General features: G+C 39.8%; 1 protein-coding gene across 2 annotated transcripts in view; it reads right to left on the bottom strand.

Annotated features, from left to right (window-relative positions):
- The window catches only part of FLT3 (fms related receptor tyrosine kinase 3), a 97,022-nt gene that overhangs the window by 36,469 nt on the left and 35,243 nt on the right, over positions 1-25,310 (bottom strand). The window contains exons 2-4 of one of the 2 annotated variants that reach the window (XM_081129984.1): positions 13,669-13,790; positions 6,518-6,720; positions 3,885-4,000 (exon numbers count right to left, since the gene is read on the bottom strand). In XM_081129984.1, the coding sequence (XP_080986110.1) occupies positions 3,885-3,987 (103 nt within the window). In that variant the 5' untranslated portion in view covers positions 3,988-4,000; positions 6,518-6,720; positions 13,669-13,790. The remainder of the gene's footprint in view (positions 1-3,884; positions 4,001-6,517; positions 6,721-13,668; positions 13,791-25,310) is intronic. The other variant, XM_081129985.1, reaches the window with a different exon arrangement.

Here is a 25,310-nt window from a genome sequence, read left to right as displayed (position 1 = left end):
AATTTTGGAGCATAATAATAAAAACTAATACCCATGGACCCATACTCAGCTTAATAACCAGAATATTAATAAACACCTTTGAATGTACTTTCGTGCTTCTCCCCATCTCCCTAGGTAACCTATATCCTTAATTTTGTGTTTATCATTCTGGTGTTTTTAAAAATGTCACCACCCTGGTCAGGTGGCTTAGTTGGTTGGAGCATTGTCTGTTGCACTAAAACACTGCAGGTTTGATTCGAGGTCAAGGCACATATCTAGGTTGCAGGTTTGATCCTCAGTCCAGGCACTTATGGGAGACAACCCATCAATGTTTCTCTCTCACACTGATCTCTCATCTCTCTCTCTCTCCTTCTTTCTCTCTCTCTCAAAAAAAATCAATAGAAATATATCCTTGGGTAAGGATTAAAAAATAATAATAAAATAAAAATGTTTTCACCACATAGACATGTGGCCCTAAACAATATATTTGTTTCTTTTGTTTTTGTTTTGTTCTGTTTTTTAAATTGGTTCAGTCTCTGGTTTTTTATTTTTATTTTAATTTATTTTTTATTTTTTTAAATACATCTTTATTGACTTCAGAGAGAGGAAAGGAGAGGGAGAGAGAGAGAGATAGAAACATCAATGATGAGAGAGTCATTGATTGAGTCGCAACCCCGGCATGTGCCCTGATCTGGAATCGAACCCCGATCACCTGGATCCTAGGTTGATGTTCAACTGCTGAGCCACGCCCAGCCGGGCTCTTTTGTTTTTGAGCTTCAACAAAAGGTATCATTCAATATGTTGTCTCACACAACTTCATTTTTTCATCCAATCTTATGTTTTCAGTTCATCCATAGTTCTGCATGTAGCTATACTTTATTTTTTTTCACTACTACCTAGTATTCCATTGGTGAATATATCACCATCAATGATTCCATTTCCTTGTGGACATTGGGTGGTGTCCAGTTTTTTATATTATCAGCAGTGGTGCTATGAGTACTTTGTGCATTCCTACTGAGGCAGTGTGTAAGTTTCTTTAGTAACATACCCAGGAGTAGAACTCCTGGTTTATATGGCATGAGCATGTTCAGTTTTACATATAATAACAATCTGTTTTCCAAAGTGGTTATATGTACTAATTTCCACTTACATAGTAGGATATGAGATTGTCTAGTGTGCTCTACATACTCACCAAGACTTCTGAATTGTCAACAATCTAGTGGGTATAAAATATCTTGTTGTGGTATTAATTTGTATTTTTAAATTATTAATATAACATATCTATTGACCATTTAGTTTTCATGTTCTGAAAAAGAAATGACCACTTATGTCTTTTGTTCACTTTTCTACTATGTTTTTTTCCTCTTACTGATTTATAGGAGCTCCCATCTATTATTACTATTAATCCTTTGTTGATTATGTGAGTTGCAAATATTCCATTTTCTGATGGTTTTTACATTCTCTCCCTGTAACTTCTGACCATTGGTCCCAATTCTACCCTCTAGAGCAATTTTTTTAAAGTACAGATTTGTTTCCACATGAAAATCTTTCATATACTTAAAATCAGAAACCAATCACTTCGTAAGTTATATAAATGTTTAACCACTGTGCTTCATCCCTGAAACTAATATATGTCAAAAGTAATTGAAAAATAAAGAAATTAAAATATTTGCTACTTAAAGAAAAAAAAAAGTCAGAAACAAAGGTCAAAGGAGATAATTACCACCCAAGGTACTCTAACTAGTTAGACCAGGTTTCCTGCCTCAGATGCCAGAGGATCTCCTTTACATCACATTGCCCTCAGACTTCTCTCCTCAAGACATTTCATTTTCTATGCTAACCATTCCCAATTTCCACTGTTCCTAACTTAAAGAATTCCAAGTTTATCACTATCCTGATTGTTCTCTTTTGTCAATATTCATCTGAAAACAAATAGAGAACTGAAGATAATAATCTTCTACTAATTTCCTGAACCTAGACATATTTTCATGAACACAGCCAAGTTTCAGATTTCCTTTTTTAGCAACCATGCCATACTGTCGGTTAACACAGGACCTGTGGTTCACTAAACGTTTTTTCTTTTTCACACTGACTGTTGGCAAGTCTCCTCCACCTGACTTTTTTGAACCTCACCACCCCTAGAAAGCTAAAAACAGGTTACAATTTACTTGAATGATTATTGTTAAAATTTTTTACATTGTAAATCTTAAGTGAAAAGAAGATAATCTAGATATAATAGAGGCACAGCAGATGCCCACTTAGCTTAAACATATTCAAATATTAATGAGAGAGAGAGAGAGAGACAGAGAGAGAGAGAGAAACAAGAAATCTCATATTCTCTTTCAACCAGAAGCACACAGACTTACTGTCCCACAGAGGGTAGTCAGGGATTGGGGAGGGGACAGAGAATGAGACCAAAATCAAAGAACAACAAAAGGTAACTCTTTTCTCTTGAGCTTCTAGGGTCTGATTAGAGAGCTTTTCAGAACAATTTTTTTTTTAAACATCAATGATAGTGTCATTGATCGGCTGCCTTCTGCACACCCCGGCCTGGGGATGGAGCCAGGCATGTGCCCTGACCGGGAATTGAACCTCGATCTCCTGGATCATAGATCGATGCTCAACCGCTGAGCCACGCCTGGTCGTGCCAGAACAAATTTTGACTTTACCTAATTTTGCCTTACAGGCTGATTTTAGAACCTAAAACCCCACCCCCAACCCCAGTAAAATGACACTTCTGGGAACCTAAATGGCCACAGTGCTCTTTCTGTTGGTAAATTTAACTGAAAACCCCCCTGCAGTGTGGTGCAGAAAGTGCAGACCTGACTAAACTCAACTCTACCTGTGCCCTTTACCTCACCTCTCCGTGTGCCTGTTTTCTCACCTACATGAAGGCAGGATCACTGTGGGGATGGAGAGGGTATGTGCAGAACACCCTCATAAAGGGTAGTCCTTAGCCAGCACACCTCTGTGGGCTGGACTCACCCACACCACAGTCACTGACACGGAAGAGTGAGTGTAGCCTAGCAAGTCCTACAATGTGTAGCCAGGGACTCTAACTTACAAAGGCACAAACCCAGGGTTTTTGGAGGCCTGCCCCTAAGTGCAGCAGGACCTATGTGGGCACACCTACCTCTAGTCCTGTCTGTCATGGGAAGTAGAGCGTTCAGGGCATATAGCATAAACCTGTGCGATCACTAGGCCTGTGCACAACTGAGAGGAAACAAGAAGCCAGAAGACACATGCAGGGGGTGATCCTGCCGACCGCACAGCTGCCTCCCTGGTTAAGAACATTTGGATTGTTCCTTACACTTTGCACAGTGATCTGGCATTTATATAAATACAGTAGCCACTAGCTATATGTGGCAATGTAAATTCAATTTTTAATTTATTAAAATTACAACTTTGGTTCCTCAGTCACACTGGTGACATTTCAAGTGCTCAATAGCCATATTGGAAAGAGCAGGCATGGACATTTTCATAGTCCCAGAGACAGTGGACAGTGCTAAGATCTTACAATCCATGAGGAATGTGTTTTTATCCCTTTTTTACAGATACAGAAATTGAGGCTCAGAATGATTAAGTGACCTGCCAGATGTGGTAATATCAGATCCAGAATAAGAACCTAGATCTTCTGATTCCAAGATCAAAATGTTTTCCATTTCTTCCCTGTCAGTCATCTGTCACTGAAAAAAATGGGGGGCCTCAGCAGAGGATGTCCTGGGTTTTTCAGAGCGCTAATTCTGATAGCCCATGGGTCACGTCAGAGAGTCTCAACAGGTTATATGGATGGTTGAAGTGAATTCAGTCAGTTCAACTCCATGTTGAGGGAAACCTGTATATTGTACTCGGAGCAGCTGGGGAAAAGCTCATGGGTTCAGGTTCTAAACAACGGCTGCACTTACTTCTTACAGTCACTGTGAACTGTATCGTGTAGTTGGTCGCTTCACTCTGAATAAAAAGTAGGTATTCTCCAGCTTGGGTTTCTGTCATTTTCAAAATGAACATGGAAACAACTCCTCTGAAAAGCAAGAAAGAGAACTGGTTACTTTGAAAAACGTGTGAAACTAAAAACATAAAATTTCATACTGAGTCAGAAGGCAGTTTGGTGTCTCCCATATTCTGTCTCTGACTGCAGCATGGATGCTGCTCTGGGGACACAGCTTCAGTCATGTGGCCAACACTCAGCCCGGGGCCTTGTCGGTTTGACCTTGACTTTTAATCAGTCTCTCCCTTGAGAGTAAAGGACCTCCATTCCAGCACCTTCACCTCATGCTTCCCAAGCCTCTTGGAGGGAAATCTTCCACCCAAAACACACAAGTGTAGTGGTGCGCTCCTGTCGGCAGCTCTCCGTTCCCTTCAACCACAAAGCACCCTCCACAGTCATACTGGCCCAGTCACCTGGCCATCAGCCTCAGTTCCCATTTCCAGAACCAGAGCACTGTACAAGCAAGAGCCACTGAGATTTTAAAGAAAAAAAAATCTCTTTGTGCCTCTCTAGATAAGAGAATTCAAGCAAAATCTGACACAAGGCATTCCTGTGAAGTAATGATGACAATGACATATCACATAGATCTAAGGAAGATTTCTCAATGTTTGCATTTTTAACTTTTCAGGTATTCGGTAAAGATATATTTGGCTAGGGGCATTCACTTCAAAGAAACAGCTTTGGTGTGTGTTTGGCAATACCCATTCTCGTTAAAGCTTAAAGTATTCTCTAGCAGTCTGTTGAGTGGTGTTGGAATTAAATGTATACTTTCTGATGTTTAGACCCTTACTACTCAAAGTATGCTCTTTCCTGGACAGTGTTTAATCTCAGGCACCACCCAGACCTACTGAACCAGAACCCACATTTTTACAAGACCCCCAGGCCATCCAACTGCATGTTATACTGGAGAAGTCTCACTTCAGAGTTCCAAGCCCCAGAGTCAGGAATATTTGTGTTGCATTCACATAGACAGCAAATTACTGGGTTATACATACATTTGATTGGTTTTTGCAGATGTTTTGGTGATGGGCCTTTTTTCTCTGAATCATCCTCTCTCATATGATTTGTGAAAAAGTTGTTAAAAATGTTTTGGTATTAAGTTAACTATTCCACACAACACCTATGACTTTGGCTAGCAAACGGGGCTGCCTATTAATTCTAAAGCAAAAAAGGCTACTCTCCTGGAGTGAAAAGTACCCGACTTTTTTACTTTGCTTTTTGGTCTCAACCCAGTGAGCACTGTTGTGGCATCAAATTTTATTAAAATATCCAGAACATTTCTTGAAGTCAAAATTCTTAATACAAGAGTGTTTTGGTTTAGCCCAAAGATAAAGGTAACCAAAAAACAGAAGTAAGCAATACAGTCTCAAAAGAGGAAAAGAAAATGAATGTGTTCCAAGATTTAGAACCAAACATCAGCATTATAGCCACTGTCCTGATAATTACTTAAGAGTTTGCTTGAACTTAAAGACACAAATAGAAATACTTGGTACAAATCTGTCACATAGATGTTCCCCCCATAGCTCAGTCAAGCAGCCTGATACCCCCCCCAATTAGGTCATTTGTGTGCCATTTACTGTCTTTCTGTTCTGGAAAGACAATACCACTTCTACAGCTCTTGGGCAACAGAACACCCCCAAGAATTAGAGAGAGAGGCTACCTTAGAATTATTAAGTGGGCGTTTAAATGGTCTGTGCCCCTTGCTTCCTGTCCCCATCTGGTCTCAGCAAGAGGACAGGGACAACAGGTGACAGCAATCAGGACAGAGTTAGATGCAGGCTTGGATGACAATCCATAAATATTGGCTAAGATATTTTTCTGGATCATGAGACCAATGTTCCTCACACACAGATCAATTTCTTACTAAAATATCTTGTGGATATCACATTTCAATTCTGGTCATCATACTGTGAAACAAAATAGATAAAACCAAATGTTCTTTCCGCAAACATTTCCCAGAAAGAAGCTTCGTACTACTTTAACTGGTAAGCTTCTTGCTACTTTAACTAGAATGTAATGAAAACTTTCGAACTTTTTATCTGTAAGACAGTTAAAAAACAAGACACTTTAAAAATCCCAAATAGTCTTTTCACTATTTGTTTTATATTTTACCAGCTACTCACTGCTTTCTTATGCCTTAACTATACTTATATATCTATTTATAATTTTTGAAATTAATAGACTTTTTAGAGCAATGTTAGATTTACAGAAAAATTGAGCAGAAAGTAAAAAAAAATTCTACATACATCCTTCACCTTACCCCCAGTTTGCTACAACTAATGAACCAATATTTATATTAACTAAAGTTCATAGTTTACATTAGGCTTTACTTTTTGTGTTGTATATCCTATGACTTTTGACAGATATATAACATAATGTATCCATGCCCTAACTATATTTTTAGTTCATTATTTCACTGGAGATAAGAGTTACAATGGACATGTACAGAAATTTGAAAATGAATCCTAAGTAAAGCAAAAAGTATTTCTACAGCAAAAAAGATGTTCCTTCAAATATCCTTATGGTTGCACATCCACTCCCCTCCCTTACCTGTTTTGTAAATCAAAGTGTGGCTGGCAATTCAGGGAGCTATGTTTAAAGACCCAGAAACAGGAGATGTTCCCCGGGCTTGTGAGCAGCACTTGCAGTGTGATGGACGCAGACGCATCTACTTCGACAGTGGCCGCCTCATAGACTGCCTCCGCACTCTCAGGCCTCAGGGTGCAGCCAAGGTCTTCCGGGGATTCTGAAGCCTGGGTCATAGATGGAACAATGTGAACTTACTACAAGTGCATATTCAATGCAGCCTCTTAGTTGGAACCTTTACCAAATACATACATGTTAACGTATTGCACCCATTGAAAAGTATCACTGACTGAAAATCCCATTAATTATAATTCTCTAAAAAAAGGTAAATAACTTTAGACTACATTTCTAAAATGTTTTACAGGCTGTTATGGGTTGAATTGTGTCTACCTTGGAACCCTTCCCCAAAGTCATATGTTGAAGTCCTAACCCCCAGCACCCAGCATCTCTGAATGTGACTTTGTTTTGCGATAAAGTCTTTACAGAGGTAAGCAAGTTAAAATGAGGCCATTACGGTGCTAGCCGGTTTTGCTCAGTGGTTAGAGCATCAGCCAGAGGATTGAAGGGTCCTGGGTTTGATTCCGGCCAAGGGCATGTACCTTGATCCCAGGCCCCGCCCTTGTGGGAGGCAACCAATCAATGTGTCTCTCTCACATGGATGTTTCTCTCTGTCTCTCTCTTTCTATCCCTTCCACTCTCTCTGAAAAGCAATGGAAAAAATATCCTCAGGTGAGGATTAAAAAATAAATATTTTAATGAATAAATAAAATGAGGCCATTAGAGTGGTCTCTAAACCAATATGACTGGTGTCCTTATAAAAAGAGGAAATTTGAAGAAGACATACATACAGGGAGAATGCCATGTAAACATGAAGATAGTCACCTACAAGTCAGGGCGAGAGGCCTGGAAAATAGCTCCTTCCCTCACAGTCTCAGAAAGAACCAACCCTGCTGACATCTAGGTTTCAGATTTCTAGCCTCCAGAACTGTGAAACAACACATTTCTGTTATTTAAGTCACCGAGTCTGTGATACTTAGTTATGACAGCTCTAGCAAATAAATATACACACAATAATCACAAAATTTGTAACACATAGGTAAATGTTTTTGTGGTTATTGGTATGAAGATAAGAGTCTACATAGTAACAGTGAATTGGTATCTGTGTTAGAGCGAATTTAAAAACCAAAATATTTTCTGGGCAGATATTCCCCATAGGCTCATTGCCACCACCACACTCCTTGCTTGCTTCAAAAAGTTGAGATATATTGAGAGCAGGGTGTGGTACCTAATTCTGAAGCTGGAACCCTCACCGCCTACCTACTAACACATAGCGCAGTTAATGCATGCACACACACACACACACACACACACACACACACATATACATACAAGCTTCTTCAGATGAAGAGCAGGGTAGCTCTTCTGAAACTGATCATGTCATATTTCTGATTTTATTTGTTCATTTATTCAGTTAGTGTCAGATAAATTCATTTAATCAGTATCTGATAAGTGCTAGACCATCTGCCAGACACTATGAAACTAGAAAGAAAAGATACTGATCTTGTCCTTAAAGAGTTTTGAGTCTAGTAATAAGAAGTAAGTAAAACTGAAACAGAATGTGACCCATAAAAAGGTACCAACTACTTTGACAGGTAAATTTAAGTGTTCTGGAAATTCAGAAGAGGGACTGGCAGCTTCCAAGCTGGGGTTGTGGGCATGCCTCACTGAAGTCCAGCATGGAGCTAGATCTTAAAAGGTGGGCGTAGAAAGAAGTTTTGAAAAACCTGGCATACTTGAGGAGGATATTTGCAATATATATTACAAATAAAGGACTAATACCCCTAACACATAAGTTTTAAAAATTGAGGGACACAGCAGAAAAATGTGAAAATGAAATGAATAGACAGTTCACAACAAAAAATATATATAAAGAATGGCCCTTGAACATATAAGAAAATTTTCAACCCTGCTTATAATTAGAGAAGCCTAAATTAAAACAACACTAAAATATCACTTCTCATCTCTGAGACTGGCACAAATATTAAAGTCTGATAAAACATTTTGTTGGTGAGGCTGTGAGCAAACAGCTACCTTCATACCTTACTAGGGGGATGCAAATTGGTACAACCTTCTAGAGGGGAATTTGGCAATACCTAATAAAACTACAAATGTACTCACTGTTTGCACCAGCACTTCCACTTCTAGGAATATACCTCCAACAATTAACTACAGCATCATTGTAATTATAAAATATAGAAAACAACCTAAGTACTCATACATAGGAGAATAGTTAAATAAACTATGGTACATCCATACAATGGAGTATTATGCAGCTGTAAAGAAGAAAAAAGAGCCCTGACTGATTTGGCTCAGTGGTTAGAGCGTCGACCGTGGACTGAAGGGTCCTGGGTTTGATCCCAGCCAAGGGCATGTACCTCAGTTGCAGGCTCAATCCCCAGCCCTGGTCAGGGCACAGGCGGGAGGCAACCAATCGATGTGTCTCTCTCACATTGATGTTTCTCTCTCTCTCTCCCTTCCACTCTCTCTGAAAAAATCAATGGAAAAAACATCATCATTGGATGAGGATTAAAAAAAAAAGAAGAAAAAGAACAGTCTCTATGCACTGACTTGAAGTGATTTCCTAGATATACTGTTAGGTAAAGAAAGCTAAGTGCAAAAAGTATCTACCCTCAAGTGTGCTACACTTCATGTAAAAAAGTAGAGAATATAAGAAAATACACTCATGTCTGCTCATTTGTGCACAAGAAATACAGGAATAGTATCAAAAGTCTAAAGGGATTGGTTAAGAATAGGAGGTGAGTAGGAAAAGGACGGGCCCTTGGTAACAGAGGCGAGGAGGAAGTGATACCTCCCTGAGTATACCTTTTTAAAAATGTTTTATTTACTGATTTTAGAAAGAGATGAAGGGAGGAGAGAGAGAAACATCAATTTGTTGTTCTACTTATTCATGCATTCGTTGGTTGTTTCTTGTATGTGCCCTGACTGGGCGTTGAACCCGCAACCTTGGTGTACTGGGATGACGCTCTAACCCACTGAGCTACCTGGCCAGGGCTGAGTATTTATATTTCTGCAGCTTTTAGGACCATAATTATATTTCATATACTCAAAAAATAAATAATTAAAACCAACCAGGATATGGGAGGAACACAAACAGGATTAACTTAATGTCTAAAAAATAAATAACATAACCATAGTGAAGGGGGTAGGAAAGTAAAGAACTTTGAGAAATAATACTTTGGATAAAATAAGGTTAAAAATAAAAATAATTATAACACAAATACAGTATTCTACTTAGTATACCCGTTTCTCACTGGGATGTGGGTTAATAATTCTGAAACTACTTTATGTATATACTAGAACTGAATACATAAGTAAATTGTTATAGACGAGAGCCAGGTTTCTTACTGTCAGAGAGAGAAATACTAATAAGAAGAGGGAAAGCTAGAATGAATCGTTTGATGTCAAACTAAAATCAGAGTTATCATCTTGAACTTATGGTGATAGATGGAGATGATAGATAGATGATAGATAGATGATGATGGATAGATAGATAGATAGATAGATAGATAGATAGATAGATAGATAGATAGATGATAGATAGATAGATGATAGATAGATATATAGATGATAGATAGATAGATAGATAGATAGATAGATAGATAGATAGATAGATAGATAGATAGATGATAGATAGATGATAGATAGATATATAGATGATAGATAGATAGATAGATAGATGATAGATAGATAGATAGATAGATAGATAGATAGATAGATAGATAGATAGATAGATAGATGATAGATAGATGACAGACAGATAGATGTAGAGATGATAGTGATAAATATGGTGTGTGCAAGGGGCAGGGTTAGTATAGATACATACATGTCCTAGCTCTGCCTGCTGAGAGGGCCTAGAAGCAATGACATCCCAGTAGCAATAAGCACATCCAGCTCTCAGATCTTGGTTTCTATATACTGTCCTCCAAGAAACCAGTGCTCTTTGGAGAAGTGGTTAATTCCAGAGCCGAGGCAAGAAAAATACGAGATGAGCCCAAATTACATTGCAGAGCTAAAAAGTAAGTGCTTGAAAAAAAGATGGGGACATGTTGAAGGGACACAGGAGCCAACCTGAAGTAGCTCCCAATGGCCAATGTTGGAACCATTTGTACAATGAAATAAAAATAGTAGTTTTCGTTTAGAATGCATAGAATAAAATAAATGTATATGAGTCCATACTGATATAAATAAATAATTGAATAAATAAATAAAACAGAGAGAAGGGATAGCTCTTCCTCATAGGAGAATGCCAATTAATAAATGTAGAGGGAATGAGGGAAAAGGAAAACTCACCATTAGGCAAACATCACAATAATAACTGTTGTAGACAAAGTCCACTAATGGAAGCTAAAATCAGCAGGTGAGAATTAGAGGAGAAAAAGGATATTTGCATCTCACCCCAAATATTTTTTAATTACGAAGGAAAAGTAGTAACTTTGCAGTGGAGAAACCCAGCACACAGCAACTTAATCTTCAAACAGAAATGAAAACTGATGAAAATATTTTGATTTTAAGCAACAATTAAGTGGACTGTGAGAATAGTAAAATCATCTTATTTTGGGTCGAGGATATACAGCTAAGGCTGTAGAAGCTTATTTGTTAGGTTTTCATGGACAAGTTTTGTCTACTAAAGAGTGCTTGGTTATTCAAAACACCCCTGGACTATATAAAGTTTCCAGAAAGGTATCTCATCTACACTAAAAGAAATTAAAAACTTTTTTTTTTTCAATCCTCACCCAAGGATATTTTTTCCATTGCTTTTCAGAGAGAGTGGAAGGAAGAAAGGGGGCGGGGGGAGAGAAACATTGATGTGAGAGAGACACATCGACTGGCTGACCAGGGCCACAACACCTGACCAGGGCCAGAGACTGAGCCTGCAACCCGAATCGAACACAAGACCCTTCAGTCCACAGGCCAACGTTCTAACCCCTGAGCCAAACCGCCTAGGGCTTCAAATTTTTTTTTTTTTTTTAAGCCACAGGCACCCTAACAATCCACTACACACTGAAGTGGGAAAATTCCCAAACACAGCAGCTTCAAGTTCAAGGAGATGAATGTGCAAGATAAGAAAAGCTCATCTTTGCCACAGTTAGAATTCATATGGTTGTTTGTCTAATTCTGTTTAAGAACTACTGGGTCTTAATATAATCCTGAATATTGATTAGGAATGTAATTTATACTACATGAAAAAATAATGCAGGACTTAATATTAGGAACCAAGACTTATCATAAATTTTTTTAAGATTGTGTTTTATAAGAAAACACTTAAATGTGCGCAATTATTTTCTTATGTTGAAAAGACACTAAGCCCTGGCTGGATAGCTCAGTTGATTAGAGTGTTGTCCCAATATGCCAAGGTTGTGGGTTCGATTCCTAGTCAAGGCACATACAAGAATCAATCAATGAATGCATAAATAAGTGAAACAACAATCGATGTTTCTCTCTCTCTCTCCCCCCACCTTCCTATCACTCTAAAATCAATTTAAAAAATTTTTTATATACACTAAAATTTTAAAACATTATAGAAATTATATTAATTTTTTGAATGCACTGAAATACTATGTATGCAGCCCTAGCTGTTTTGGTTCAGTGGTTAGAGCGTTGGCCTGAGAACTGAAGGGTCTTGGTTTGATTCTGGCCAAGGGCACATACCTTGGTTACAGGCTCAATACCTGGCCCAGGTCAGGGCACCTGTGGGAGGCAACCAATCAATGTGTCTCTCTTACATTGATGTTTCTCTCTCTCTCTCTCCCCTCCCTTCCACTCTCTCTGATAAGCAATGGAAAAAATATCTTCAAGTGAGGATTTAAAAAGCAAAGAAAAGAAATACTATTATTAAATAAGCCGATGTGTTATGATACCAGTAACAATTAACAAATTCAAACCAACCATGCTTCTGGCATAAAAAAATCATGCACTAAATTAGGTGTTTTCATTCCTATTGAATGTTGTCATTAAAACCTATTTCACATTGATTTTAAGATTTGAGAATATTTCTAATATCTCTGATTTGGGGGGTGCACATAGGTTATCATCTCGTGTGTTTGTGTGTTATACCTTTGCAAAAGAAAATAGTGGCCATATATTTGTATAAATTCTTAACTGAAAATGGCCATGGAATTGGCTAATTTAGGTTTGCTTTTTACTGTAAAAAGCAATAAATATTCTTCTAATATTCTCAGTTCACTATCGTTTGAGCTTCCTTTATTTACACAAATACCTGAGCTATATTAGATGAGTAGCAAGAAGGAGAAAAGTAATGAAAATCAAGGTTGGAACCTGAAGGAGTAGGAGTTAGATTACAGAGCAATTTGCATGTCAGCCTAAGTGAGGTCCCTGAAGGTCCCCAGGCAGCCAGTAAAGGTTGGAGCTGTGCTTCAAGAAGGATAGTCCGACAGCCCATCTGAGATGAGCTGCAGAAGGAAGCAGCAGCATAGGATAGTATTGTGACTATGACGGAATTAATGAGGGCTTGAATTAGGGAAGTGATAATGAGACTAGAGAATCTGAGGTGGTTAGATGAGACTAGTAAAGAAAGGAAATTGACTTGGTACTGAGTGAATGTGAAGGAAAAGGAGAGTAAGTACTTCAAAATGACACTGAGCTGTCAAGCCTGGGAACAAGACAGAGCCATAAGCAGAAATCAGTTAACACAAGAACGGGAGCAGGTTCAAGGAAATAGAACTAAAATGAATTATGGAGATAAATTTTAAAGACAAAATGGAAAACTTATCTATCTACATCCAGGAGATAGTTAGAAATGGGGGACTCGGGCTTGAGAGAGAAGCTCAGATGCTCTTGAAGGAGAAAGGGAAATTCCTGTTACTTCTTCATTGTCCTTCCTGAAACCAAACTCAAAGAGAACATGACTCTTGATGGAATGGAGTGCCAGGTGGCAATGAGTATAGACACTCATATGCACCAGATATGAGTACATAATATTCTTAAATACATAAAAAGAAAGGTTCATATAGCCATGCTAGGTCTCAATAGTTTCCAGAAAAATAGCTAAACTTATACTATTAATATTACTTTACCGTGGGATACGTTGAAGATATCCCCACTGATGAATCATTGTTCTTATGATTGATTAAAACACACTTGATCACAGGCAGATCTTGATTTGTAATAGTTTCAAATATCACTGCTGAAAAAACAACTGTAAAACAAAATAAAAACAATGACATTGATACATGCACACCTTAAAAAGAAAATACGTATTCATCTTGCAACAAAACAACAAAACAAATGTAATCAAGGAAAAGTGGCCAGCAGGGAAATATGTAGGAAATATAACTTCATAAAGGGCAAGTCTCACTATAAATCAGGAGCAGCGGTACTTAGAGCAGTGCTATTCAATAGAACGCTCTGCAGTGATGAAAATATCCTTCCCCTGTGCTGTTCCATGTGGCAGTCATTAGCTGCATGTGACTATTGAGCACCTGAAATGAGGCCAGTGCAACTGAGGAGCTGATTATTTGTATACAAGCCATTTCTTCTTCTTTATGGATATAAAACGACCCAGTCATTCCCTTGCTTATTACATATTTGACCATTTTCCCCTGTCTTTTAAAATACTTCACTAAGGATATTTTTTTCCCATTGCTTTTCAGAGAGAGTGGAAGGGAGGGATAGAGAGAGACATCAATGTGAGAGAGACACATTGATTAGTTGCCTCCCGCATGTGCCCCAACCAGGGCCTGGGATCAAGCCTGCAACCGAGGTCCGTGCCCTTGGCTGGAATCGAAACAGGCCCCTTCAGTTCTCAGGCTGACGCTCTAACCACTGGGCCAAACCAGCTAGGACAAGCCTTTTACTTTTAAAATATTATTTCCTTAGTATAAATCTCTGGAATTGGAATTAGTGAATCAAAGGATATAAATATATTTAAATGTTCTTGATATGCATTGCCTTCTTGTTTTCTGAAGGTGCTATACCATTTTATGTTGCCACATGGAAGGTGAGAACGTAATGATTTTACTACAACCACATTAGCATTTAGTCATTATGTAGTTTTTATTTCCCTTAAGGTAGTTGCCAGTCTTTTAAAGGAAACTAAATGAGCACAACTGCAAAGGCAAGGAGGGGAGGGAGGGAGGGAGGGAGGGAGGGAGGGAGGGAGGGGGAGGGAGGGAGGGAGGGAGGGAGGGAAGGGGAGGGGAGGGAGGGAAGGGGAGGGGAGGGGAGGGAGGGAAGGGGAGGGGAGGGAGGGGGGAGAGAGTGGGAGGGAGAGAGAAAGAAACAAGACTAAAGAGAGTCTAAGATACTTTCCTACCTTCTTCCCACATAATTTTCTCCTTACACTTTTTAAAAACCTTTATTCAGTATAACTGATGTATAAAAAATTGAACATATTTAAAGTGTATAATTGGATAAGTTTTGACATAAATACACACATGCACATATATATGTGAAACCATCACCACAGTCAAAATAATGAACTTATCCATCACCTCTAAAAGTTTCCACATGCATCTTTGTAATCCCTCTCCTACCCACCCTACTCACCCTGCCCAAGCAACCTTCCATCTCCTTTCTGTCACTATAGTTTCAATTTTCTATTCTTTCATACAAATGGAATCATACAGTATGAACCTTTTTATCTTGGGGAGAGTGGTCTGGCTTCTTTCACTCTGGGTGTTTTTTGGGGGGAGGGTGGGTTTTAGCTTGGCCCATATTGTAGTGTCAGTAGCTCGTTCTTTTCAATTGCTGAGTAGTAGTCTATTATTACACAGGTATAATACAATATTTTAATTCATTAACCTATGGGTAGAATTTGGGTTGTTTCTACTTTGGAGCTTTTACAAATACAGCTGCTATAACCATTTGTATAAAAGTCTTGGTATGGACATACGCTTTCATTTTTCTTCAGTAAATACCGAGGAATTGAACACCTGTCAAACCCAAGTTGTCTGTAACTTTTTAAGAAAGTACCAAACTGTTCTCCAAAGAGGTTGTAGGATTTTTCTATTTCTATTGGCAGCTTCTGGGAATATAAGTGATGCCACATCCTCACCAACACTTGGTATGATGACACTTCTTAATTTTAGCCATTCTAAGAGGTGTATTATATCTCACTGTGGTTTTACTTTGCATTTTTCTACTAATGATGTTAAGTATCCTTTCAGATGCTTATATGACATCCTATATATCCTTTGGTAGTGTGCCTGCTCACATCTTTTGCCCAAATCAAGTCCTTTTAAGTTGGGTTGTTTATTTTCTTATTATTGAGTTTTGAGAGCCCCCCTCCCAGTTTTATTGAGATATTTTCAACATGTAACATGTAAAACATAATGATTTGATATATGTATATTTATAATATGGCTACACAATAAGTTTAATTAACACCTATCAGCTCACATAGTTACAGTTTTTTTCTTGTGATGAGAACTTTTAAGAACTGCTCTTAACAACTTTCAAATATATAACAGAGTATTCATAATTACAGTCACCATGTTGTACATTACAGTGTGAATTTTACCAGGTGTCAGATGTTTTTGTATTGTTAAATATTCTTGAACTTTTTTTTGAGATTCAGTTAAGTTCATTGTAAACATTTTAATCCTTGCTTTTAAGCTTGGTTAGGTGGGACCAAAGCAGTGTTTTGCAGAGCTAATTTTTTCCACTAGTGGGCTTTATCGAAGTTAATAATTTACGCTCTTCAAAAGACACTGTTTAAAACTGAAAAGACAAACCACAGACTGGGAGAAAATATTTTCAAAACACATATCTGATAAAGGACTTGTCTGCAGAATATACAAAGAACACAAAACCTATTAATAAGAAAACAAACATTCTGATTTTTAAAAATGGGCAAAAGATTTTAGGAGACACCTCACCAAACAAAATATAGGCTGGCAATTAAGTACACATAAAGATGATCAACATCATTAGGCATTAGGAAAACGCAAATTAAAATCACAATGACATACTGCTGACTCCCTTTTAAAATGGTTAAAAAACAAAACCAGCCCTGGCCGGGTAGCTCAGTTGGTCAGAGCATCCAAATTGATGTTTCTCTCTCTCTGACTCTCTCTCTCTCCCTCCCTCCCTCCCTCTCTCTCTCTCTCTCTCTCTCTCCCTTTCTCTCTAAAATCAGTATATAAATTTAAAAACTTAAAAAAAACCCACACCTGACCATACCAAGTGCTGACAACGATGCCAAGCACCTGCAACTCTCAGACATTGTTACTGGGCATGAAAAATGGTACAGTCAGCCTGGCCTGCACAACTCAGCAGTTGAGCATCAACCTAGGATCCAGGAGATCCATTCCCAGCCCGGGTCGAAGGCTCAACCCTCAGTCGGGTGGGGGGAGGGGTGTGCAGGAGGCAGTTGATCGATGACTCTCTCATCACTGATGTTTCTATCTCTCTTTCCCTCTCCCTTCCTCTCTCTGAAATCAATAAAGACATAAAAAAAAAAAAATGGTACAATCACTTTGAAAAACTGGCAGTTTCACACAAAGTTGAACATTCACTTAGCATCTGATCCAGCAATACAATAATACCATTCCTGGATATGGATATTTACCCAAGAGAAATTAAAACCCATCCCTGCACCAAAACCTATATTCAGATATTTATAGCTGGTTTATTCATAGTTGCTAGAAACTAGAAGCAAACAAATGAACATCAGCCGGTTAATGGATAAACATCCACACAATGGAATACTACTCAGTGATAGAAAGGAAGAATATATTGATATATATAAAATATCCTGATATATGTAACAACATAAATAAATCTCAAATAATTGTGCTATGTAAAAGAAACGTACTCAAGCCCAGTTGGGCGTGGCTCAGTGGTTGAGCATTGACTTAGGATCCAGGAGATGGAGGTTCGATTCCCAGTCAGGGCACATGCCCAGGTTACGGGCTCCATCCCCAGTAGGGGGTTTGTAGGAGGCAGCCGGTCAGTGACTCATCATCGATGTTTCTCTCTCTCTCTCCCTTTCCCTTCTTCTCTCTGAAATCAATAAAGATATATTTTAAAAAAAGAAGAAGAAACATATTGTAGAATTTCACTTATAGACATTCTGGAAAAAGACAAGTGATAAGGACAGAAAAGAGATTATTGGTTGTCAAGTGTTGGGGGTGAGCACTGGGGTTGGCTAGAAAGGGGCATAGGGAAGTTCGGGGGAGAATGGAAATGTTCTGTATCTTGTTAGTGGTGGTAGTCATGTGACTGTATGTGTTAGTTAAACACATGTAACCTAAAAGGGTGAGACTTGCTATGTGAAAATTGTACCTCAATAAACCTGCCTTTTAAAAAAGCCAAAGGAGCCAAAGGAGCCCGGCTGCGCATGGCTCGGTGGTTGAGCATCGACCTAGGATCCAGGAGATCAAGGTTTGATTCCTGGTCAGGGCACATGCCCAGGTTGTGGGCTGGATCCCCAGTCGGGGGTGTGCAAGAGGCAGCGAATAAATGACTCATCATTGGTGTTTCTATCTCTCTCCCTCTCCTTTCCCCTCTCTGAAATCAATAAAGACATATTAAAAAAATAAATAAAAATAAAAAAGCCAAAGGAAGAAATTGCCACCATTAATAGTAAGGTTCTTTCTGAGAATCCATTCCCAAATCCTAGTGGCACTTCCCAGAGTCCAGCTCTAAATCCATTCTGAACAAGGACAACTGTAGAATTGGAAAAGGACTCCCTAAGTCGTCTACTTGAAGGGACAGGACTAGGGTTGGGGTAGAGTAGGTGGAGAAAAATATTAGGCATAATTTAAAATAAAATTTCAGGTAAAAGTAAAATCTACTCCACTGAAAAGAATGATGGATTTAGACATTACAAAACAAATCACAGAAAGTCAGGGCACCTCATTTACAAATCCTCCCAGCCAAGTCTTACGTAAGGCAAAGATAACTGGATAAGACATGAAGACCTGAGTCTCAAGCCCCTCTTCAAGGATTATCCACTTTGATAACTTTAAATTTCAGCAAGTCATTTAACCTCTTTGGAACCATTTTCCTCAACTGGTAAAAGAGAGTGGTAGACTGGTGTGGTATCTTTGGTCTTAGTCCTGGCTCCAGGCGCAAAGCTCCTGAAACCCTCAGAACTTCCAGAGTGATAGGAGTATCTTTTGTTATTCATAAGAGCCCCCTTTTTAGCACAAGGGAGTTTACACTAATGAGGTGACTTAAGATGGGGCTGGTCACCAGTAAGACCAAGTGATTAGAAAGTGGGAGCTTTCAGCCCTAACCACAGGAAAGAAGCTGGGGGCTGCAGATTAAGCTCAATAAAAATTCATTACTGAAAGATGTGATGAGTTTCTGGGTTAGTGAACATGTGGAAGTGCTGGGAGAGTGGCTGCCTAGAAGGCTCAGAGGCTCTGTGCGCCTTCCCACATACCTGACCCTATTCATGTCTTCCATATGGCCATTCCTGAGTTATATCATTTTATAATTAACTGCTAATCTAGTAAATAAAATGTTTCCCTGAGTTCTGAGATCCGCTCTAGCAAATTAATTGAATCCAAGGAGTGGGTCAAAGGAACCTCTGGTTATAGCCTGTGGTGATGTGGTGGACAGTTAGACAGACATGAGCAGAGCAAGGACGATGGGCCAGGTACAGGAGGTCACCAGGGCAGAAAGCCCTGGGTGCCTAGCAAAGGACAACTATAGGGTGGGACTTCATCCCCAGGGTGACCTTTCCTCCCCTAGCATATCGCTGGTCAGGCAGTTCGGGGCCCCTGACTTTTCCTCCTTAAAGATAACATCTAGGCCTCAATTGTACTTTAGCTCCAGGCCCAGAAAAGCAGTAAAACCAGACAAGTGACCCCAAGGCTGACTTCAGGACCAGCTGCATTGAATGACCCCCTGCTCTGGCGCCCACCAATCAATCAGTGGAGACCCCGACCTTGAAAGGACACACCTGGAAAGCTGCTGAACATTCTATTGAGATCTTCCCCTAGGACCTCCCCTAAAATCTCCACCCTTAGAACCCTTAGGACGGAGGACCCATGTGCTCCCCTTCCTGGGGGCATGCCCTGCCCCTTTCCCAGGCGTGCTACCATTACCTTCCTCACTCCCAAGCTCCAAGGGCCCTTCTTTGCCTCTATAACTTGTTTCCTAAGCCATTTCTTCTACAAATCACTTCTTCTACCTCTGTGATTTTCTAAATAAATGTTTTCCTATAGTTTGAGCCTTGACTATGAATTCTTTCCGAGCCAGAACTCAAGAACTGAGGTTGCTGAACCCAGGTCCAGTTTGACCCCACCAGCCTAACACCTGCTGCTGCTCCCGCCACCCACATCACTCAGGGCCCAGGCGACACCTGGACTTGCGATTGGCATCCGAAGTGGAGGGGGGTCCCCTTAACCTGTGGGGCCTCACATTATCTCCAGTTAGATAGATTCTGAATAGAGTTAAATCATAGGACACTCAGCTGGTGCTGCAGAACTGCTCAGTGTGGGGAAATCACCCCCCACATCCATTGGTGGCCAGAGCACCACAAGTGCTCAGCGTTAGTAGTGACGTGTGCAGAGAGGAGGCACAGGAATGCGTTTTGCCTTAGAACCGGGTGGCCCTGAGGTCTCATCCTCTTCACTCATTCTCTGTATATTCTCATGATTTTAACTGCTGTCCACTTGCTCATGAGTTTCTAACTCATACCTCCCGTGTGTATAGTTGTAGCCGAGTGGCCTCCAGGAACCTGGATTAAACTTGCCCTTTTCCTTCTTAAACATCCTCCCTCTTCCATCTTCTCTCAGTTAGTGGCAACACGTCCACTGTCACCAAAGCCAAAAACACAGGAGTCATTTTGCCTCCTCCCTGTCCCTCCCTTTCACCATCCAGGCAGTTGCCACGCCTGGGCGTTTCAACGCGCCCCGATTCCCAGTTCTGTAGGGAGCCCTGCCTCACTGCTCCACGGCCGAGTCAGCCCTCACTGGCTTCTCTGGCCTGGATGGCAGCCGACAACTTCCCAGCTGGCCTCTGCCATTCTCAAGCCTGCCTGACCATCCATCCTCCACGCAGACACCAGAACTGTCTTTCTAAAACACAGTGTGTCGCTCCTCTGCTTAAAACCATCCCACAACCTACAGCAATGGTCCTTACGCTTGAGTCACAGGCCCATTTGAAAATGTGATGAAAGCAATTAATCCCCTTTCCAAAAAATTACCTTGTATACACACTCACACACACATACACACACGCTCTGAGGGATACAATGGACCCCTGAATTCCATCAAGAGACTCTAGGTCTGTAGGATAAAGTCCAAGTCCCTTATTACCTCACTACAACACTCCTTACCCATGACACACTGAGCCTCTGGCGATCCAGAATTCTTTAAAAAGCTAATCATTGAGCACGCTTCGGATGATATTCTGAGTTACAACTTTGTAAATGACAGTTACTCTATTCCTGGAGGCCTTACATGTCGTGTCCCAGCAACCCAGAAGGGAATCAGTTTTCCGTCTACTCTATCTCCTTCTTACCACTCTTTTTCTTTGCTGTCTTATTTGCCTGGAATGCCCTTATCCTTCCTTTCCCCTGTCAACTCTTACTTGCCTTTCCAGTGCTGGCTCTGGCATCACCACCTCCTCTTGGAAGCCTTGCATTCTTTTCCTAGTCTGGGTCAGAGGCTCCACCTCTGTGCATACATTTAAAATTGCACTGCTATTTTCCTCTTATACTCCTGACCCTTTACTGCCGACACCTCCCATAGACTGTGAGTTCTTGGAGGGAAGGAACCAGGCCCATGTCGCACTTAACACAAGCCCTGGACATAGGCGGTGCTCAAAAAGTTTCTCAGAAGGGAAGGAGGAAAATCCTATGACTCTCAATCCTAATGATTTCTCCAGACTTTGTACATTTTTCTTTCTGCAAAGCACCCGCCTTGTGAGGTATTACCTGATGAAGGACTAAGATACTGCTTATCTCCTTTTTACAAATGAGGAACTTGAGTGCAGAGAAATCCCCTCCCAGAGGGAAGAACACATATCCCAGGTTGTTATTCCTACCTGCATCCCTCCAAAACAGAATCCTTCATATTAGAAAAATCTGAATGCAAACGGCAAGGCATTTGACATCTGAATTTAGTGGATATCTTATAACCAAAACACAATGGTTTAAAGAAATAATAGCAATATCCTATTTTAGTGGAGGCTATAAATAATTTTACAGAGAATTCTTGGCTACCAATTGACTTATAATGACAGCAGTGAAAAATATTTTTACTGTTTAACCTAAAAAAAAAAAAATAATAACAATAGTTCCTCTTTTAGGGTCTTATGCAATTCCTCTAGCCACAAAAGAGCACTGTGTGTACTTTATATTATTTTTAAATTTCCTCCACATGTGTTGGTACCCATAGAACAGAACTGCATGATTCAAATTAACGACCATCAGCAAGTGCAACCAAAGATTTCATACCTTGAGGACCACTAATGATACAGTTATAGAAGGTATCAACCAAAGGTAATGAAATGACCTATGTGTAAAGCTCATAGACCCCAAAAAGACAGAGAAAGGCCTTGGGCTTTCTAACACACTGCGGCTACCTAACTGAGAAGTGGTGAAACCTTCTTTGGAAGTCAGGGTAAAAATCTTAAGATTACAAAGTCACCTGATGAAAACCAAAAGCTCTACTCAAACAAACCATCTTCTGTGAGATTCACAAGAGTTTGCTATTTCAGAGTGAATGAAAGATACAGCATGGAGGCAAAAACAAACTGAGCACATGATAAAACAGGCAAGGTTAATTTTAAGCTCCTCAGTTTCCCCCTCTCCAATTTCTCACCCCTCTCACTCCTATTCTCTGCACAGTCCCCTTCAACATCAAGAAAAATAATAAAATACTTTTGAGAGTATTTGCTTTTTGTCAAATCAGAATGTTGACCCAAAGATTCAGACAATCTAGTGGGTATTTGAGGAGCCAGAAGATTACAGTCTTCAACACTGGCTGTAAGGGCCTTTGTCACATGCTTTCTGAGTTTCATTAGGAGAAGGTAAGAGCAGCAAGGAGAGCTATGCAGAGAGTGATAAGGCCGAGCCATCCTGGGGGCTTCTCAAGTGAGCAGACATGGCCTCTGGGAGTAAAATGTAGTCAACAAATTTGTTCAAAGAACCATTTAGAAAGTTCTTCCCCAAACCTAAAAGACGGTCACACTTAGCTCTGCAATAGTCCATTTGTTTCATTAGAAGTGGAAGAGCAGTTTCTTGCCAACAGCCTCCACTGAAACAGGATAAGTTTATGTGTAGTCTTAGGGTACTAAAAACCTGGATTCCTATTCTGACCTGGTTGAAGCTTCCTTCACTGACGCATGGTATTTTTCATCTATGGATATTGAATGGTCACAAGAACTGTGTTGGAAGGTTGAACAAACTAAAAGCAAGCTTCAGGCTCAAATGCTTTTCCTAGGGAAAGGCAGTGTCCATGCACTTACTTAAATAGAATGGAATTCATTATTTCAATGTAAGTTGCCCCACCCCCATCCCTTTCATCTCTGTACCCCTTGTGCCTAGCACAGAAATAGGTATTCAATGAAAGCTTGTCAAAGAAAAATTTCCTTTCTCATGCGTGCTTACTCCCCATCTTTCTTGTCTGAGGTCTTCCCTGGGATATGAGTAAGCGGTCCCTCACATTTAATATCTCACTACCTGGCTGTTTTTCAGTTAAACAACTGGAGAATTCAAGAACAACAACAACAAAATCTTTCCTGATACCTAAGAGTTATTGATGTGTCTTTTTAGTTGTAGAAATTAGAGCCTTTCTCTAATGGAAGGCAAGTAGTTCACAATTAAACCTGAGGGTAATTTACTACGGACAGATGTGAAGTGCCTAGGGGGTCATGAACAGCCATCTCAACTTGCAGGATGGCAGCCATCCACACCAGACTTTTAGAATTGAAGGGACCTTACTATCAGGTCACCAGGTCTGGTGTGTTGTCCAACCCAGACCAATCTTTGACTAGCATCTCTTCCCTCTAGCTCCTCCTGAGTTAGGCTAGCAGGTCACAAGAAGGCAAATAAAGAAACATAACCAACAAGGACAAAGGATGACAACTGAAATGTGTAATCCAAGGCTCTGAATATGGATTTTCTGACAGTAGTGAAAGAAAACATATCATAATTATTGGGATACTGAACTTCTCCCCGTCCTACCTGATACCAGCACACAGCACAGTTAAGACCATGGTGAGTACGGTTCCATTCTTTACACACTACTTTTTAAAAATTCCATCATTATTCATAAAAGGTAGAGTCTAGAATATAAGGAAAAAGGGGATTGCATCTTAAATCCAAGGAATTGAAAGCTTTTAAATATTTTAAAGCCCTCGTTTTTCAGCTTCTCACTTTGTGCCTCGTTACTCAGGAAAATCTGTAATACGGAGTGTTGACAAAGATGCGAGGCACTGGAACTCCCACGTGCTGCGAGTAGGGATGTAAACTGGTATGACCACCGTGGAAGGCTGTGGGGCGGTACCTAGCAAAATCAAATATACGCCTTCCCCTGTGACCCAGGAATTCTACTTGTGACTATCATCCTAGGAGACATGGGTGCTGTGTACACCCAAAACATGTTAAAAAAAATGTTCACAGGAGTATTGTTCATATCACACAAGACTGAAAACAATCTACATGTTCTTCAACAATAGAATGGAAACACAAATTGCACAGTATGTTCACACTAAGGAACTGCACCCAGCAATTAAAAAAAATGACCACTGCTGCTAAGAAGAAGGTTGAATCTCATAATCACAATGTTGAGTGAAAGAAGCTGGACATAAAAGAATACACAATGATGGTCTGGTTTACATGAAGTTCAAAAACAAGTGAACTGATGATATTAGAAATCAAAATAGTGGCTACTTTTGCGGGGTAGTGACCCAGACAGGGCTGAGCTAGAATTGTTCCATATCTTGATCCAATAATTACTATGTGGGTACATACATAAACAAAAGCTAATGGAGTTGCACGTTAAGAACGGTGAATATTTGCTGTATGCAAACTATAACTCATTTACAAAAATCTGCAGAGAGAGTTAGAAATTTGGGGGCTCTTTGTTAAAGAACTCAGTACAGCTTAAATATTGTTGCAAATATGGATCTTTATACTTTTTGAAAGCCTTTATATGCCCCTGAGAAACTCACTAGTGTCATACTTAATAAAAGCCAACTTTTAGTATTCATAGACTGTAAAACATATTGTACGATACATTCGAAGTGCGCTTATTTACCAACTAGTAAAAATGTTTAAGACATGCAACTATCTTTGCTTTCCCAACCTTACCTCTCTTATGTTACATTTCTTACTCTGTAATTCTGAACGATTTGTAACTAAGACTCTACGCGTCTATATTGGAAATCTTTTCTTTATATACAACACAGACTTCATGTTGGAATCCTAGAATTTGGGAGCAGTGAGTGCCGGTTCCAAGATTGCAGAACTGAGGCTCCCCGGCTCCCAGAACTCTGTCTCCTTCACCAGAAACTCGAGCCAACCCTCTCATCTTTCCAAACAGATGAAGTGCATCAAAAGGGATCTTTTTTTCTTTCTTTCTTTCTTTTTTTTTTGCAGTAATAACTATGCTATCCAGCAGATTATTTAGGAACCGTCAGCTGAGTCCTTGAAAACTCGCTCGGGGTTTAATACCAGGATAAAAACTGAGTAGAGAAGGAAGGCGCAGCTAGTGTTTTAATATGTAAATCCTGTTTGCATAATATTCCCAAAGTC

Source organism: Miniopterus schreibersii (assembly GCF_964146895.1).
Source record: "Miniopterus schreibersii genome assembly, chromosome: 2".
Taxonomy (NCBI): Eukaryota; Metazoa; Chordata; class Mammalia; order Chiroptera; family Miniopteridae; genus Miniopterus; species Miniopterus schreibersii.
This window is presented reverse-complemented; position numbering and strand designations above follow the sequence as displayed.